The following is a 19,560-nucleotide window of genomic DNA, read 5'->3' as shown; positions in this document are numbered from 1 at the left end:
CCCCCATCTACTTGTACTCTTTAGAAGTCCTCCTCCATAGAAAGAGTAATACTCAGAGGTGATATTTTTCTTATTTATAAAATGACTTTAATTTTTAAAGTTATATAAATGGTATATGCCTGTAAACCATAATTATTATTATTCAAAAATAGATAAACAGAAAGTAAAACACGCTTTGCCCTATATTCCATTTCTAAAGACAATCACTTTGAAAAGGTAAAGTGCCTCATCGAATCTTACAGGAGGGCTTCCGTATTCGTATTAGATGGGATCACACTACATAACCTGTTGTCTCTAACACCAGCTTTTATCACACAAAACATCACGGACATCTTTCCATGTCAGGTACCATAATTAATAGATTCCTGATCTTTACACATTTAGGTCATTCTCAATGCTTTGTGATTATAAATAATGTTGCAACCAGCATCCCTAAGCAAAGTTTAAATATTGGTCTTTGGTACAAAAAGGCAAAAGTTGGGGATGAAACACCAGGGGTTTCTGAGCATTTGTCACAACATCTCAGGGGTCAGCCGACAGCAGTCCTGACTGCCACAGTGGCTGGTGGTTGAGAGATGCTCCCCGGGCTTGGCAGGGAGCAACCCTGGGCCCATCTCTTCAACTCACACCTCCTTAACTTAGACACCTCCAATCAAATGCCAAGTGTGAAATCAACGCTCTCATCTCCGGGTTGTCTAACTCAGGAGAGGCTGTCTCTTCCTCCTCCTCCTCCTCCTCCTCCTCCTCCTCCCCTACCTCCACCCTCTTGGGTACCTCTACTTACCCTGCCTCTGTTTTGAATCTCTAAAATAATGTGACAAGTTAATGACAGTACAATTATCTAAATGTTTAACAGACATGTTATCTAAGTGAGTCGGATTGAGATTCCATCCTGCTGACAATAAACATCGATGGTGGAGCAGAAAGCGATAGGCAAATTATAGCAAACCCTGCAATTTCAATGCTATTAAATTTGGAGGAATAACAGCCTTGAGGCCTGTAAACTCTGAATAAAATAGGCCCTTGTGTTTGTCCAACTATTAAATCAAAATGCTACCAACATCCTAGAAAAAACAAGGCGATTTATGGCCTTTCAAGTTTCAGTTACGCATTGGTTTTTATTAACTCCTTTCTGTCATCAGGCAGCGGTGGTGTCACAAAGGAGAAGGGCGAGAAGTCAGGGAAGAAAGGCAGGAGCGGTCAGTGGTGGGGACAGGGACCAGAGGGAACAGGGGCACACAGGGAGGTGAGTGGAAACCGGAGATCGGGGCTGAGGTTGACGATCAGGACTCGGGCGTAGGGACACCTCGGAACAGTAAGAGCGATGGGTGCCCCAAAAGTCCCATCACATTCACCCCTGGGAACACCAGTCTGGATCCCCAGTCCTGCCACTGAATGATCATATTACTGAAACCTTTCAGAGCCTGTGGCTCCTCATCAGTGACACAGGAAGTGAAGCCCACCTCTTAGTGATGTTACGATGACTACGTCGGGTAATATATAAAAAGCAATGATGCTGGGCACAGACCAAGCTCTGAATAATACAGGGAGTCCCAAAAGTCGCCATACACAGGAAAAATGGGAGATTGTAGCTAAATGTACCTTTATTTATAAAATATTCATTACAAAATTTTATAAAATTTTTCCTTTGTATGGGGACTTTTGGGACGCCCTGTAGTCCTCAAACATCCAAGTCCATCATTTCCCTCGAGTTTCTAGACTAGTCTTTAAAAGGCAAAAGATCTTCATCTTTAATCCCTTCTTCAGACACAGTTAAGTATTTAATACATTGTTACTGCATAAGCTACTACATAAAGTGAAGGGAATACCTGTCCACTGGTGAGGGAAACTGCAGACCAAAAACAACACAGTGAGCAGCTACTGCTCACAGCACACGTCGCTCTGCATTCAGTCCCCACGCTGAGCACTGTGCAAGGATTATTTTTGTTAGTCCTTACAACCACCATTGATTATTAATCATCATCTACAAATGTGAAAAACTCATGGTAAGAAAAATATAGATGATCAACGCAAGATGAGGATCTTAGGCTGTCCTTCGAATCACAGAATCCTCAAAACAACAACGTTTCTTGCCCAATTCCCACACCCTACATTTGACAGAGGCAGAGAAACAAAGCAATTTGTCCCACGTTATAAAGCAAGTCCATGGCAGAGCCAGGACAAAAATCTAGTTCTCCTTTCTCCTAAGTCATCACTGGTTCCATGCTGTCTCCCCTCCAGCCCCAACAACGATACTCAGCATCGTTTCCGCTATGGGGGGAGGTGGGTGCAGGGCAGGGGCCACAGGGACCATGTATGTCCTGCTCACTGCTGTATCCCTATCCCAGAGCCCAGCATAAATGTCTGGCATACAGTGGGCACTGGAGACGTCTGTTGAGCGAATGAGCTTCAACCTTTTCTAATCCAAACCTGCCTTGGGGCAATTTTCCTGCTCCAATCCCCGAATAGCCAAACATCACTGATCCCCTCACAACACTGTTCGAAGCAGCATTGCTTCACATAAAAAGTACTGGGGTGATGAACAGGCAGAGCATGAAGGATTTTTAGGGCAGTGAAATCACTCTGTCCCATACTACAATGGTGAATACGTGTCATTATACATTTGTCCAAATCCACAGAACATACAACGCCAAGAGAGAACCCTCACGTCCACTATGGACTTTGGGTGATAACGACGTGTAGGGTAAGTTTGTAACAAATGACCCACTGTGGTGTGGGATGGTGACGGTGGGCGAGCCCGTGTGTGTGTCATGTGAGGACAGAGAGTATATGGGAACTCCCTGTACTTTCCACTCGATTTTGCTATAAGCCTAAAATTGCTCTAAAAATAAAAGTTATTAATTAAAAAAATAAAATTTAATAATTAAAAGAATTGTATTACAGACCCCTCCAGAAGCTGGCCAGAGAGGCCCTCCGAGCCACTAGGGGGCACAGTGGAGGAGAGGGGTGGCTGGTCCGGGCCGCAGGCGACGGCGAGGCTGTCCCTCCCTGCTCCGCAGCAAGCAGCTCCCACAGAGCCGAGAGCCCTGTGCTTGGGAAATAAAACTCTATATTAGGCATCAAACACGCCTTTATAGTAACAGCGTGAAATGAGGTCAAGAGTAAATCCGTGCTGGGCACTGACTGTGCAAACAGCAGCACATGACTCTCCCTGCCCCGGTGCCTATGACGCTCCGCGGCTTGCGCGAGCTGGAGCTTTCTCAGGTTAAACTCCCTGGCACGCCATGTGAAATGCTATACGAATCACCTCTGATATTTATAAAAGTCAAATGCTATTATGCTTTCAATGGGGAGGTCACGCCAGACTGCATGGAGTCCGCGTGTCCCTCTGATGACTCACTGTCCTGTCCCGCCACCCCCAGACCCCAAACCCTAGGCAGGAGTTTGAGGCTCTTTCTTCTCTCCCCCGCCCCGCATAAAGTTTTAGGTAGATTAAGTTATTTCTCATCACCTGGCTCCTCTCCCACCTCCTCTGGGGCCAGGCACTGGGAGACCGCCCTTGGGAGGAGCAGCCAGAACAGTTGCTAGTTTTCCTATTGCCGTAGGACCAGGCCAGCCATCCCAACACGAACTCCTCGGTGCCCTGCTCTGCCCCTCGTGCCAGGACCAGGGCAGGAGAGGGGCAAGGCTGGCAGCCATCCTGAGGGAAGGAATGTTGCTGTTTACCATTTTAAATCCTCTGCCCCGCCTGCTACTCCCGCCAGCCCGCTCATGGTCACCCGCCATCGAGAGTCCTCCAAACAAGGACTCCATTTTCTACCCTGAAGTTCAGAGCCAGACACTGTCCCTGAAGCTTTTTCCAAGCATCGTTAACATGTTAGGAGTGAGAGAGGGGCCGGCATAAGCAGGTAGACAACACCAAGGTTGGAAAGACAGTTCCGCACGTCCAAAGGGGGTGGTCACAAAGTGGCAGAGTGTTTAAGAGTGTTTGTGTGTGTCTCCTTGCTGCGTCCTCCTTTCGGTGCCCCAGCAAGATGCCTCCAGCCTCCTCCACACTGAAACAGAGAGGACTCTTTGGGCAGGGTTCCCTCCAAAGCCCGAGCCCTGCTAGAAGGCAAGAACAGAGTCCGCAGTGCAGGCCCGTGGCTGCCAGGTATGTTAGCTGTTTCTGGACTGCAAGACTCTCTTGCAGCCAACGCGGAGTGGATGAGAACCAGCATCTCAAGATTTACATCTGGTTGAATGGCTTCCCCTGTGACACAGGAATGTGGAAACTAAGCAACTTTTTCTAGGCCAGTAAAAGAAAGTACTTATTTTGTAGTCAGAATGGAGAAAACCTTGGGCTGAAAATAAGAACTTGCAGGTCCTAATTCTAGTTTGGCTTGTTTGTTCTTCACTGACCCCCTTTTTCAAATATGGGCATTGATCCTCTGGCCTGCACATCAGAGTCAATGCCCAGGCAGCCATGGGAAGGCAAGACAAGGTCAAAACATGGTCTCTGGGGTGCAGGATACTGAGGCACACATTCTAGCTCTTCTGTGGACCATCTTCTTTAACCTTTCTGGGTCTCAGTTTTCTACAGCACAGACTAGGGAGGAAAAAATGTCTACATTTTAGAACTGTAGTAAAGACTTAATAAAATCATAACTCAAAAGTATCCAGCAGTGTACAGCTACTGAATTATGTGCACCTAAGGCAAGTTCAATCTGCTTGTTCATTTCCTTCACAGCACTGCAGCAACCTCCAGAAAGCAGGGACCAAGTTTTGGTCACCATTACATATTGGGTCTACAAGTACCTGGCACACAGGAGGTACTTAATAACTTGGGGAGTAAGTAAATGGTGGAATGATGGGATAAACCTGCATAGACTATTCTGGTCCAAAGCAAACCTGAGTCATTAACCTGGCAGATCTGGCAGAGCAGGTTGGGGGCCAGAGGAGAGAACCGAATTGCCCTGGGGCAGGTCTAGGGTCTAGTTCAACCCAGGACCCTGAACCTGTGGAAGGTTCCCTTAAGCTTCCTAGCCCCAGAACTCCTAAACGTAGGAATGACCCTGGCCATGTTTTGCCCGTCTCTCTGCCTCTTTTCCTTACCAGGGAAAAGGTGGGATGATATGGAAAATGCTACCTGAAGAAGGTAAGAGATCCAGAATACCCAGGTTCCTGGTGGTAGCAGACACAGGCCAGGAGCCCAGCAGGATTCAGTATTCCTGAGCCTTTAAGAGCAGCAGCCACTGAGGCCTCCTCTAAGACGCAGCAGGGCGCATGCCTGGTGTTCCTAGAGGCTGGTGTACCTGCTTATCCCTGATCTCAGTTCTGCAGCCTGTCCGGCCTAGGTTTACACATTACCTGTTCAGATATTGGCAAGGTGTGGTTCCTCTGGGAAGCTTTGGGCATTCCAGTCCCCAAAGCCTTAAGGTCTATCAAATCTGCTCCGTGAGATTGCTCAGAGTGTGCAACTTCATTCTGCTCTCACTCCTCTCCCCTGCACTGAGGGGGCTCCAGGGGCTGTTAGCTCGATGGGCGCATCGCAAACATCCTCTTGGCCAAAGGACATAGTCAGGGATCCTAAAAGATCCCACCCCCACCTTGGACAAATGGCTGCATCCTCACTGTTCCTGTCCCTCCACTACCATCACCATCGACTTGGCCCTTCCCCTCTCATCTGCCCAGTGGGGAAATTCGTGTTCTCCAAGGCCTCTGATGAAGACTGTGATGCAATAATAGTAACTACCATCTCCATTTCCTGAGAGCTTACTCCACGCAAGGCCTGTGCTGAGTGCTTCACACGGATTATCAAATTAAATCCTCACAATACCCCTTACACAATACATACAGTAGGCGTCATGACTGTCGTGATGTTACAAGTAGGAAACCAAGGCTTAGAGAAGTTAAGCAATCTGCCCGTGATCATAAAACTTCTGAGTGATGGGGCTGGAATTTGAATCGAGACACCAGATCCCAAGTTCTGGCTCCCTATGCACCAAATACCCCGAACTTTACACTTTCACTTCAGGCTCCTTGGGTTTCCTCTCCCCTGTGGTCTTTGACACAAACCTGAGCAGCCCCGTTAGGGTCCAAACGTGCATAGTGAGTAACGCCCTCTGAAGACCGTCCTATCCACTTCCCTCCTGCGGGCAGGTCCATGCTCCCCAAGCAGACATTTGCATATCCACCTATCCTGCTCCTTGTCTCGCTCAGTCTCTCTGACTTGGCCTGCACAGACCAGCCCTGGCCCCAACTCCCCATGTTCAGATCACAAGTAGGTGGCTGCTCTGAGTTCCTTACACATGGACTGAAGGAGTTGAAGGTTCCTACAGGTCGCCTGCACGGCCTCCTCACTGAGACCTCCCGTCTTCTCTTGAAGACAAGCTGAAGACTGTCCCAGCCCCCTACCCTTGAGCTCAGCAACCAAAGTATCTCCCTGCCCTCCCATTAACACCACCCGATCCTGTCTGCTGCCCCCAGGCCTGTTCAAGTCCCAAACACGGATGTACAGTGGCTTGAACAACATTATGATTTGTAAAACCTACTCCTAATTAGTTTGACTTTGAATAAAGAGGGTAATTATTTTTAAATTTATTAACTGCTGCCTGGCCGGAGAAGTTTCCAGATCAAATGACATGGAGAAGCTATTTCTGTTCAGTGATGCAGCAATTTATATTACTGATCGGTCATTAAAACCTCTGGCACAAAACCACTTGTGTTTCCTGAGCCAAGATAGTGTCCGTGTGTCAAATTTCAAACCCAGAGTATAAATTAAGCCATTAATGGTATTTATCAGTTTATCTGGACTTAAAGAACGACTTACTAATTTAAGACGTTCCAGATATAGAACCTAGGTGGTACACTGGGCGTGCATGAGTGTGCACGTGCACGCATGTGTGTTTTCTCGCTTTTATTTTACTGAACAGTGTAAAAAAAATTCTGATGTGTAAATGAAGTACGAGCATCTCGGGAGCTGCCTAGCTGTTAATTCCTCACTGCTCTGCAACCCAAACATTTTGGAAGCAGCAGTGTTTTGCAATATGTATTTGTCATAATATAAAAGGTGTAAAATGATCTCTGTTTATCTCCTCAAAGTCTTCGCTGTACCAAAACAGAAAACTGAAATGTGACAACAATCCCAGCCCAATCACAAGCACGGACTCCCTGAGCACCAACATGAACCCATCGAGATCTCGAGGGGAGGAGGTGACAGAGGGGGGCACACATACCAGCACAGAAAATCAGGCTAAGTGGGGTCAAATGTGTGAGACCTGAAGATGCCATTCATTTGGCTAGACTGGGATTGGAAATACTTTCTATTAAATTCATTTTTCAGTTTCAAGAACACCTGTAAGAAACCATAATCATCCAGCCTGTGCAATGCCACGTGTGAGCTCCATTGACTCCCTGCATGGCAGCCTTGGGCGTGAAACTCCCAGACCCAATCTGACTCGGGGAAATTGTATCCTACCCCAGGAGGAGGCTGTGGGCATCAGGGTATTGGGGCTTCTTAGTTAAATGGGTCACAGGCATCCAAAAGAGCCCTGCCCAGGATGGGGCCATGAGCTAACTGGTCTCTAAGCAGGCTCATCTGAACTGTTCAGTCCACGGCCCATAGACAGCACTTGGTCAACACGCAGGATGCTGGGGAGCAGTGGAAGAGAGCACTTGAGCTGGAGTTGGGTCAAGTTCCAGCCTTCCACTTCCTAGAGGGTACTTTCTAGGCCTCCATTTTCTCATCTGTTGAATGGGTATAACAGAGAGAAATGTTTTATAAACTAAGGTAGCAAACATATCAAGTGGCATTAGCATTATGTTTACTCTCCCCAGGGCCTCCATTCCTTCTCCTTTTCAGAGCTCTCCCTGCTCCCCTGCCGGCTCCCTGATGATACCTGACACCCCACTTGGCTTTTCTCACTCCAATAGCTGGTGGTGTTTTCAGCATTCCCCATAATCAGGGCTCTCCCTTCCTCCTGGGTCCCCATTCCCAGAACAGAGATGGCCAATAGATTTCAGATTGTGTTCTTCCACTGATTGTTAGGGGAGCTCAGAGGCCACCTGGGTTCAGCAGGAAGCAGAGCTCTGAGGGATGAACGAGCCCTGCCACGTGTCAGAACGAGTCACTAGTATCACACAGGCCACCTCTTGCCAGCCCTATCCTGAGGGTGCATCTGCACAGCGCCTGGCCCATGCGAGGAGGCAGCTGATGCTCTTCGCTTGCCTTTAGCCCGCACTCAGGCTGGCAGGGAGCCTCTCTCAAAGCATCCACCTTGGTCTCTTGTCCCTAATTTGGATACATTTTCTCCATTCCTCACCCTTTCCAGAGCTCAGTTTACTCAATGTTTACTGAGCAAGCACCAGCCACTTTTTACTTCAATATCAGTAGGGGGCACTAGGTAGCTGACCTCTCTTGGTGAAGCCTCCTCCTCCTCCGGCAGAGGAGCCCCATCCACAAGGTCTCTGGGGAAAGGCAAAGGACCCAGACCACCATCCCCAGCTTTTTTCAAGAACAAGGCACGTGCCTGTGTTGGTCACCCTGCATCCCCAGTGCATACCAGCCACAGAAGAGGTGCTCCAGCCATGTCTGGGGTTGGCCTGGGAACAGCCCGGCTGCTCATCCCTCAGGGACTCAGCTTTTTCCCCTGTCCCTGGCTGAGAGGGCAGCGTGCTCCCTGCTGCTGCACATTTAATCCGGATGGACAGAGTTAAGCTGCTCCACAAAGCTGCCTCATGGCTCAGTGTCTTCTTCCCTCCAGATTAGAATTCTCAGAGTGGGATTCTCAGTTATATGTGGCCTGGCAGTAAGGAAATGGCTGGGACCCCGGGAGACCTGGTCTTCCCCTGACTTTCATGGCAACAAAATCTCGAACTTGGGGAAAATAACCTAGCCCAGTCACCTTCTCTATAACCGAGCAGGGGAGATGTCGACTGTAATGACAGCTCACCTGTAACGCTCTCCTCCCACTACGGCAGAACAGGGCAGCACCAGGCCAAATCCCCTGATACCACCGTTAGGAGGCATGTTTTCCGCTGAGCAGAGGCAGGTTTTGAGAGGAAGGACAAGAACTTATAAATATTGATGACAATAATTATAACAGCAGCTGACTGGTCTTCCTTCTTCCACGCCAGTCTCCTGTGGTAGCTTGTCTCCAAAGATGGCTGCCATCAATCCTCTTTCCCCGTAGGTTTCTGTCACTCCCCACTAAGAAAGGGAATCTAGCCTTCCACTATCTTCAATCTGTGGCTGGCCTGTGACTATGTGAGCAATAAAACATGGTGGAAGGAATGCTGTGTGTTTCCAGCCTAGCTTTTCAGAGGGCTGGCAGTTTCTGCTTCCTGACTCTTGAAGCCCTGAGCTGTCATGTATCAAGTGCAGGCTATTCTGCTGCAGAGGCAGGCCATACACCGAGAGTCAGATATTGGAATGAAGAAGCCACTTTGGACATCTAGCCCAGTTCAGTCTTCAGATGACACCAGCCCCAGCCACTACTCGATGACCACCACATGAGCGACCCCAAATGAAAACCGCCCAGCTGAGCCCAGTCAACCCACAGGACTGTCAGAGAAAATAACACTTTGTTGTTTTAAGCTACTGTTGGAGTGGGCTGTTACGCGGCAACTGATAGCTGAAACTCCCCGTGGTCAATTCTCAACACAGGAGCCAGAGTAACCTTTTAAACACATAAATCGTTTAATGTCATTTTCCCGCTCAAAACCCTCCAATGGACTATTTTTTTCCCTTTTTTTTTAATTTTTTTTTTTTGGTTTTGGTTGGTTTTTTTTAATTTTTTTTTTTTTTTTTTTTTTGTTAACCTTGTTTTTGCGCTTGGTTGCTTTTTTTTTTTTCCGTTGTTTTTTGTTTTGGTTTTGGGGTTTTTTTCGAGGAATTGGTTCTTTGGTTGTTTTTGTCTTGTTAAATTGGTCACAGGGCTACAAAAGGGCCTTGCTCGGGACAGGGCCATGAGCTGAATGATCTCTAAACAGGCTCACCCTGAACCGTTCAGTCCATGCACCCATGGACACACTCAATGTGCAGGCAGCGGGGAGCAGTGGAAAGAGGACTCATGTTGGAGTTGGGCCAAGTCCCAGCTCTCCATTCCTAGTGGGGAGCTTCTCTAGGCCACAGCACAGAGTGTCCTGACACAAACCTCCATGGTGCAGCCTACTACACTCCTGGACTACATGGTGCAGCCTATGGCTCCTAGGCTACACACCCGCCCAGCATGTTACTGTGCTGAATACACTGGGTTGTTTCCATTTTTTAGCTAGTATGAATAATGCTGCCATAAACATTCATGTACCAGTTTTTGTGTGGACACATTTTTAATCTCTTGGGTATATGCCTAGGACAGAAACTGCTGTGTCACATGATAACTCTGTGTTTAACCTTCTGAGGAACTGCCAGACTGTTTTCCAAAGTGGCTGTACCACTTGACATTCCCACCAGTAGAGTATGAGGGTTCTGATTCTTCCACATCCTTGATAACACTTGCTACTATCTGTACTTTTTATTACAACCACATTTTAGTGGTGTGTAGTATCTCATTGTGGTTTTGATTCGCATCTCCCTGAAGGCTAACGGCGTTGAGTATCTTTTCGTGTGCTCACTGGCTAGTTGCCTATCTTTGGAGACAGGTCTGTTTAGATCCTTTGCTCATTCTTTGATTATTTGTAATTTTTTTCAATTGTAAGAGCTCTTTTTATTTCTAGTAATAAGTTCCTTATCAGACATATGATTTGCAAATATTTTCTCTCCCTCCAAAGGATTCTTAGCACTTGCAGAATAAAATCTGGATGCCTTTCTAGGGTCGAGAGACCCATCTGATCCTGCTCTCATCCCCCTGCCCTCCCTCTCTGCATGTCACTGGCCTCTCAGGCCACACTGCTCTGCATGCTGGTCCTTAAATGTGTCAGGCTAGACTCAGCCTCGGGGCTTTTGCACGTGCTTATTCCCTCTGCTTAGACAGTCTTCCTAGAAACCTCCCTCGCTTTAAGACTCTGCTTAGACATCACCTTCTCAAAGTGAGGTCTTCCCTGGGCATTTGACCACAACATTACTTCTCTCTCTATCATTCTCTACCCCTCATCCTGCTTTATTTTTACTTAGTGGCACTTATTAATATTATGTATAACTTGACATCATATCATACACTTATTTGCCGATATTGTTTCCCAGTTAGAATCTCAGTTTCATGAAGAGGGGCAGGAATGTTGTCTATCTCATACATTACTAGATCTTAAATGCCCAAACAGTGCCAGGCACATTGTAGGACCTCAATAAATAGCTAGTAAATTAAATATAGCCACAACTATTTATTGAATGCTTACTATGAGTCAAATACTCCATGAAGCACTTCAAATAAAATACCTTATTGAATTTCCACAGCAACCCTATGCTATGAGGTAGATCCTATTATTACTCTACTTTTCTAACAGACGAGAAACCTAACCTAAGAGAGTTTAAATAATTTATCCACGGCCCTACAAATGGGAAGTGGCAGAGTCAAGGTTAACCCAGGCAGTCTAAGTTCTGAACTACAAGGCTCTACCACACCTGTCCCCTCTATTCACTCTGGAAAATCACTTTCTCTCCTTCAAGCCTCGGTTTCCTCGCCCGTGACATGGGGCTATCTTCCTACCTTACAGGGTTACTGTAAGACTGGCCGAGTAGGATCAGGTGAGCACTGAAAACAGTGGCCAGCACATGGGGGCCACTCAGTAAGTGTAGGCTGTTGTGATGATGACGACGATGCTGATTATAATAATGAGAGGACTTTGGTGCTGTGAAATCAACACTTTGAAGTCAAATAAAGCTATAATATTGTTAATTAATGTTGTTTGAATGCATCCTGGTGCACAGACTGACTTCTTTTAGGCAGTGCCTCAGCTCTTGCAGAGGGAGGCCCAGCCCATTCTGGCCACACGAGGGTTTCATCAGATGGGGTGCGAGAGATTTCCTGACCAAGGGAAGGGGATGCTTAGATAACATCACACACTTTCTAAGGCCTTAATAGGAGCATACTCAATGCCTCCACGAAGATGGGATTTCAGTGTTCTGTTAGAGACAGAGATCTTGGTCTAATCCAGGACAGCTGTTCTTACGGGGCGATGTCATACTTGTGAATTCTTACCCAGCCACCCCACAGGCAGCAGTAGCCGAATGTGGCAGAAGCCCATTCCTGCTCACGGCTCCCCTAGGAAATGATCTGGTATCGTGTTTGTTAAAAGGGGGCACCACCCAGCTAGTTCGCATCCACGTGCTATCACACTGTGCCAAACCTGGAGAAGGAGAGTCGAGGTCAGCTCACCTGTATGGGTCTGCCTGTGTGTCTCCAGGGCATCCTCCTTCGAAAACTGGGCACCGCACTGATCACAGACGAAGGCTTTGGCACCCGCTAAAAGAAAGGAGAGGCGGTTACCACTAGAGCGATGGTTCATTGGGGCGGGGGTGGGAGTACTGGGCCAGAATTGCACAGGGGGACACTCGGGAGCGGGCTGGACACCTGCGAAGATCCTGAGTGAGGGATAATCGATGGCCCCAGAGGTCAGCTCAGGCCCTCCTCCAAAAGATGACCACCCCCTCCCCCCGACTGAGTTCCAAATGCCCTCGTCCAGGGATCTCCCAGAGAGAAGGAACACAATGAGAACGACCAAGATAAACAGAGATGGGGTATGGGTGAGATGTCCTGAGAAGGGGGGTCAGAGAGCTAGCTCCAGGCGAGGGACAGATAGGGGAACCATGCCCTGCTGCCTAAATAATACTTCAGGGGAAAGTGGGAATTGCTGACCTGGCTCTACCTGGCTATCCACAGGGACCTCCGACTCCGTATGTCCCAGACTAAACTCACTGTCTACCCCACCCGCTGCCTGCAGCTGACCACTTAACACCCCCGAATGGCTCTCCAGTGCCTGAAGAATGAAGTCCCATCTCCTTACCAGGACTCGCAAAGCACGTCTTGGTGTGCTCATCCTTTCTGCTTCATCTCTCACACCTCACCCTGCTCCCTTCTCCCCAGCCACGCTGAACTCCGCAAGCTCCCTGGAGGAGCCGTGTTCTCCCTCACTGCCAGGTCTCTGCACATCCTCTGCCTCTGACATTCCTCCCCTGCTCCCCTGGCCACTGTGGGATAGCTGGAGCTCTTAGTCATCATTTGTGCGTCAGCTACGATACCCGTGCCCCAAGGCTGGGGGAGGCGACCCTTCTTTACGTTCCCACAGCATCCTGTATGTTCCAGCTCTTGGCCCTGGCCACGCTCCAGTATAAATGCCCATGGACCTGTCTCTCTCTCCCACCACACGGTAAGTTCCCCAATGGAGGGACCATGTTCTCTCGCACACAGCTGCGTCTGTCTGGCACACGGTGGGAGCCTATTACTACCCATATTTGTGGAATAAACAAAATTCATTCAGTGCAACTCGATTTAATAAACTTTTTTAGAACCATGATTTATAAGGCTCAAAGTGACAATGACACCATGTCAAGATGAAATAGTACTTTTTATCCCTGGCTAATAATCTTCGAAGCTCTACTATGTTATCTGGTCCAGGGGGTCATCTGTCACAAGCCCTGGCATTTTCCCTTCAAGATGTCTTCTAGATGCATCTCTTTCACTGCATTTGGATAACCACTGCCTCGTCCAGGCCCTTGCTGTGTCACACCCAGAACACTGCGAGACTCAAGGATGGCTTCCACACCACCAGCCACCCTCTGATCCGCTCAACAGATGCAGGTTCCTTGAAGGACACTTGACTCCTCACACTTCCTGACTCAAGAAGATGCAATGGCTGACGATTTGTACTGATTCTAAATCCCTTCACTTGGTTTCAAGGTCTTCCATAACCTGTCCCAGTTAGCTGCCCAACCATAGTATGTTGTCCTCACTGGCCCTTTCTGGCTGTTGCTCTACCTGCCCTGAGCCTCTGTGCTTAAGCACTGCCCGGGCCTGCTCCTCTGTCTCTTGCAATCCCATTCCATTCTCAAGACTGGAGTTTGTGGACACTAAGCCCTCCAGCCCCTCGCTGCTCTGTCCTTTACAACCCATCACTGCGTTTTGTTCTTTTCAACATGTCTTAGCACTTCTTTAAGTATGCCTGTGTTTCAGTTTTGCATTAGAGGCTCTCGTAAGAGCCACATATATGCAGCCCACAGTGCCATTTTCAAAGCACCTCGGATTTCCTGAGGCGTATGATGCTAAGTGTTTAATACATATCTTAGCATTCATCCTAACAGCAGCCAATTGTCATATACACTATTACCCCCATTTAGCAGATGAGTAAACTCAAGCTCAGAAAGGTTAAGTAGTTTGCCCAATGTTACCAGCGGGTAATAGTAGAGGTGGATTCAAACCCAGACAGCCTGACTTCAGAACCTTCACTCTTAATCCCTGTACTCTTCAACCTCCCTAGGGTTCCATCTGCAAAGATGCTTCATGGATAAGACTTCATCCCACAATGGGGTCTGGGTTCCCTTCTCTCAACTCAAAAAAACAAAAATTCAATTTTCCCATTTTACATGCCAGGGTTTTGTATGAAATTGTATTTGGAAAAATGGTTCTGTTACTTTTAAAAAGTTTGAAAAACAACTCAAAATACAAGCTGTACCAGCAGCACAGACTTAAACACCCATGAACAGTTCTTGCCAGTGAAGAGTATGAGGAGTCCGGAGTAGGTCTAGACTGTGCGGTCCCAAGGGGCGCTGGCCTGGTCTACCTCACCGACACCTGCGTTCCTACTGACGTCCAGGATATGCTCTAGCAAGTGCTCGGTAAGTATGAGCTGACTGACTGAATAAATGAGTGGCGAAGTACCCAGGGACGATATGAAGTCACTCTGAAAGTAAATATAGTCATTTGTCTTTGGTGGCTGGGGTGGAATCTCTCCTGTTGGCAGGGGGAATGCCATGATGACCTCTGGGTGTCCCTTCCAGCTGCAGGGCGTCCTCACGCCAAGCACCTGGCACATGGCTTACAGAGCTCTGAAGAAAGAGCCAAGAAAATTTCTTTCAGGGATGACAGCAAAGCAGTCGCAATGTGTGTTCATAGAGACGGCAGCCAGGACCACTTTTCACTCATTTACACTGGAAATGCAGAAAGAACCTCAAAGAGCAGAAGGGACCCCAACAGAGAAGGCCGAGGCCGGGTGAAGCCACGGCTCGCTTACAACCAGAAACTTCCTCCATGTCTCATCAAAATCATTAGCCATCAATGATTTTCTGTGGCTCTGTAAGGGATCTGATTTTAATTACATCTCTTCCTTTGGTTCTGCCCCTTCTCATGGCTCCCTAGTGGAGAACTGGGGAGCGGAGGGCCGAGGAGGGACGCCCAGGCCGGCAGGCAGGGTGCCCTGTGGCTCGCCACCACGCCACAGCCGGCTTGCAAGGGATGTGGTGTGGCGGGTTCTTAGAAAACAGCCATCACCATGGGCTGCAGCACCTTCTCACTTTAATGACCGAGAAGCAGAGAGAAAGGAAGGGGGCAGGTAGGGAATCAAGGCCGGATGTGTGCCATCAGATGAGTGCAGATGAAGATAAAACAAGGGCACACGTGATCGAGCAGAGGCTGCTGGCGCGGCCCAAGCCTGACCACAGCCGCTTGCCTTCAAAGCCCCACCGCGTCCCCACCTCGCAGAAGTCACGAAACTAAGCTGAGTGTGTGAAGGGCCCCTGTCCTCAGTGAGTCTGGGTCAGACTCCTCGTCACAAACGGACACCACCGACGCCGGCTCCGTGGCTCGTCCCCGCTCACGAGGCCCCGGTCCTCCTCCCATCACCACCCAGACAGGCTCTGACCCCCCACAACTCTCCAGAGTGAGCCAAGGAGCAAAGACACACCAGCCGAGCAGAGTGAGACAGACGAAATCCTCCCTCCCGAGGAGGCTTGTGCCTTTAAATTGTCTCTGTAATGGCTGGCTCAGAGGCAGAAATATTTGGCAGCCCTGAAATTAAAAGTGATAAATTTCCTCGCCAAGCTTTGATCGATAATAGAGGCCTCATCTGTTAATCAATAAGACAGTCTCTGCCTGTTTACTGTGCATATGTTGTTCGCTGCTGCCTTCAGTATGATGTCAGGTTTGCATTCAAAGCAACTCAAGTGTGTATAAACCACATGGCTATTCCCAAAATGCATTACGGTGACATCATTCAGCCACTAATACATTTATAAAGCATCAATGGGAGGGGGAAGAGGGAGGGAAGGAGGTCATGCCAGATGAGCACAACGGGTACATATGGACCCAGCAGCAGCATTTACACCCTGCAAAATTTCCTGGGCTCATCCTGGAGTGGGCAGAACTCCAGGGACACAGCTCAGGGATGGTCATGACCCGCCATATCCTTCCTACACACAGGGTCCGGTTTTTGGACATCCATTAAGTATAAGCCAAGAGGTGGATTACAGTAAATAAACAAAAGAGACGAAATCCCTGCCCTCATGGAGCTTACATTCAAGAGGGGAAGGCAGATTTTCAAAAGCAAGTAAATATAAAATAGGCCAGGTGGTGGTGAGTGATAAAAAGAGAAATAAATTAAGTGGAGAGAGATGGAGAGGGCCAGGGGCTGCTCTTTGACACAGGCTGGGCAGGGAAGACCTCCCTGATGAGCTGACGTCTGCATGGAGAAATGAAGACAGCGAGGCCATAAGAAGCATGCCACTGTGTGGGACACCCACGCCGGGCAAAGGAAGCGCACGGAGCCCAGCTACAAGGAACGGAGTCGGGGAGGGCAGAGTGGGAGACACAGCACACAAGGGACAGATTTCGGAGAGGGAAATTAAACAGCAGAGGGAGAATGGCAGACGATAAAGGGGGCTAGACCTTCTCTCTTCTCCATAGCAACCACAGATCCAAGTGAACCAAGGAAGAGAGCAACAGGATCTAGAGTTGGGAGAACTGGGTCCCACGCCTGACTCAGACACTCATTGCTGTGGACATCACACAAGTCATCACACCTTGATGAACCCATTTCCTCATCTGTAAAATGGGAACGACCATCACGGTCCGCCTCCCGGAGGCTGCTGTGAGGATTGAAGGAAGTAACAGACAGTAATGAATACAAACCTCCTTGTTAATCACAAAGCACTCTGCAAATATAAAAGATTATTGATGCTATTTATACCTCAGGAGGCAGTGCAGTGTGGTTAAGGGCTCAGGACTTGGGTCAGACAGATGGGAGTTCAGATCCCAGCTGAGCTGGGTCCCTCAGAGGGTTGTGACAAGGTGGGTGAATTGCTCCGCCGTATCTGGTACATAGACATATGGAACCAATAAGTAGCAGCTACCATTATCACCAGTCATGATGCCTTTAAAGAAAGAGCTCCCTTTGTGCAATTAAAGGATGATTGATTTTACTGGAATTGGATGTACAGTTATTTGGAGGCCATTTATCTTGTGCAAAGTTGAGTCTCACATTTATAAAGATATATTGCACCACATGCACGCATGCACACACACGCACATGTACACACTCACACACGTGCATGTACACACCTCACCTCCATGTCTCTAATTTAAAGGTGAGTGTTTTGTGGAGGGGAGCAGAGAAATCTGTCACAGCACCAATATGTCAGTATCAGCAGCTATCCATTAACCTGGCTCTTAAATCTTCCCTGGACAAGCCTCAGGAGCCCCGTCCAATTGTCCTGTGTTTCTGGGCTCTTTCCTGCCTTCCCCAGCAGACTGTAAGCTACGTGAGAGCAGGCTCGCTTCTCTCTTGGGCTCTACGGTGTCCCTGACACCTTGCATCATGCCTGGCATGCAGTTTGTGCCCAGTGAATGCTTGTTAACAAAGAAAACCTTAGGCAGGTTCCTGTGTGCAAAACTGGCCTGGGAAGGGGCAGTGGCCATTCGGGGCACTGCCAGGCTGTCCCCTAGGGGGTGGCAGAGTCCTTACTCTACACACTCTGAGTTCTCTACTGCCCTTTTTTAAAACTCAAGGACACGGTCTCCGGCTGGGTCGGAGGAAGAGAAAGAAAATGTTAGGAAGTGGGGCTGTCTGCTTCCTTTGGAGCAAGACCTCCCTCTCTTCAGCCCATCTGCTCCCAACCCAGCTGCCCAGCGCACTCAGGCCAGCAGCAAATACACCACCCCTCCCTCCGGTACACTCACTGAGCCTCCTGTCCCCAGGCAGGCCCTTGACTGGCAGGCAGTGATCTGCTGGGTGACTCTCTGCCCCTGCCAGCCACTGAGTTTATCTGAGATTCCATGTACCCAACTGTTAAAGAGACAGACAGGGAGACAAAGACATCCTTGCCCCCACCAGTCTCCCGGGGAGCCTACAGATGGGGGTGGGCTTTAGGATGTTCTAAGCACTACCCCGGAGTGGGGAGGTGCCTGGCCATTTGGGGTTTCCCAGACCTGTACTTTTCTTCCCTTTCCCCTGACTTCCTGATACCTCCGAAGGTAAGACCAAGCTAGAGGAAGGAGGAGGGTTCCAAGCAAGTTAAGGCTGGTGGACAGGGAGGATGCACGTGCCAGAGCCCGCACAGAGGCCTCTGTGTGTGGGCACCAAGGATCACCCCGACTCACAGCAACAGGAGGGACCAGCCGAGAAAACACTTTCAAAAACCTAAAGCTTTCTCTAAACGCCCAGGATTCCAACAACAAGGGAGCTAGAATCCAGGAAAAGTCATGACAAGGTCCCTGACTGTGGCCTCTCCCCCTTGGCAAAGCCTAGAGCCTCCATCCCCACTTGCCCTCCTAACGAGAGATGGGGTTGGGGGCCTGTGCATCGGGAAGGGAGCAGAAGCTGCTGAATGCAATCAGATGTGGGGTGGTGTCTCTCTGGAGGAAATATGGCAGGAGCCAATGAGAGAAGGAAAAAAATTCAAAGTCCCTCCCTCTCCCAAACCTCCCCCCACCATGCTAATAAGAAGAAGAAGAAGAAAAAAAAAGAACCACTGAAAAAATACCTAATGTTTGCCAGCATCTAATGTTGAGTGGTGTGTCCTTTTTTAAAAAAATTCCTTGAGATTTTAAAATAAACATCTTGAATGTTCTGATGAGATATGCACGCCTGCTTACATAAGGAAGTACAGAGTGTACCAAAACAGCAGACCCAAAAAAAGCATAGGCTGTCAGAACAATGAGTACAGACGCAGGGCATTTTACAACAGGCCATGGTGTACAGTTTTATTTACAGTACCTCTTATCAGACAGAGAACAGTACACTGGCTGCCAATTCCAAAGGCCGGCACTGCGTGTTCTTTCCCTCAAGGAGATGTGTACTCCCCGAGAGGGCCTGGGAGGCACGCTCTCTCTCTCTGCCTCTCTCCTTTATCAACAAAACGAAAAACTAACAGGAAAGCAGACTTTCTGTAAGGCACACAGGCTCAGGAAAGAGGGGAAAAGGAGAGCAGGTGGGCAGATGCTGGTGGAATGGAAAACCACCAGCCCTGCCGAATGGCTCAGGATATGGTTCCAGGGGAGCTGTAGCTGGCAACCCGGTGGGCAACAGTCCTCGGAGCCTGGTCTCGCTACAGCACAGAAGGGTGAGGGAACTGGTGACACAGGGCTCCAATCAGAGGCAGGGCTCAGAAAGCCACCAGGAAAGTCCCGCAGGCTGAGCAACGTCTGGGGTTGAAGATGGCTGGTTTTCACGTTTCCAGAAGTCAGTTTCCCA

General features: G+C 48.7%; 1 protein-coding gene across 1 annotated transcript in view; it reads right to left on the bottom strand.

The window, feature by feature from the left end:
• Window positions 1-19,560, bottom strand: part of ZBTB16 (zinc finger and BTB domain containing 16) — a 176,677-nt gene that overhangs the window by 46,784 nt on the left and 110,333 nt on the right. The window contains exon 4 of the mRNA XM_012659222.1: window positions 12,258-12,344. Within this exon, the coding sequence (XP_012514676.1) occupies window positions 12,258-12,344 (87 nt within the window). The remainder of the gene's footprint in view (window positions 1-12,257; window positions 12,345-19,560) is intronic.

The sequence above is a fragment of the Propithecus coquereli genome, unplaced genomic scaffold (genome assembly GCF_000956105.1).
Source record: "Propithecus coquereli isolate 6110/MARCELLA unplaced genomic scaffold, Pcoq_1.0 Scaffold6, whole genome shotgun sequence".
Taxonomy (NCBI): Eukaryota; Metazoa; Chordata; class Mammalia; order Primates; family Indriidae; genus Propithecus; species Propithecus coquereli.
This window is presented reverse-complemented; position numbering and strand designations above follow the sequence as displayed.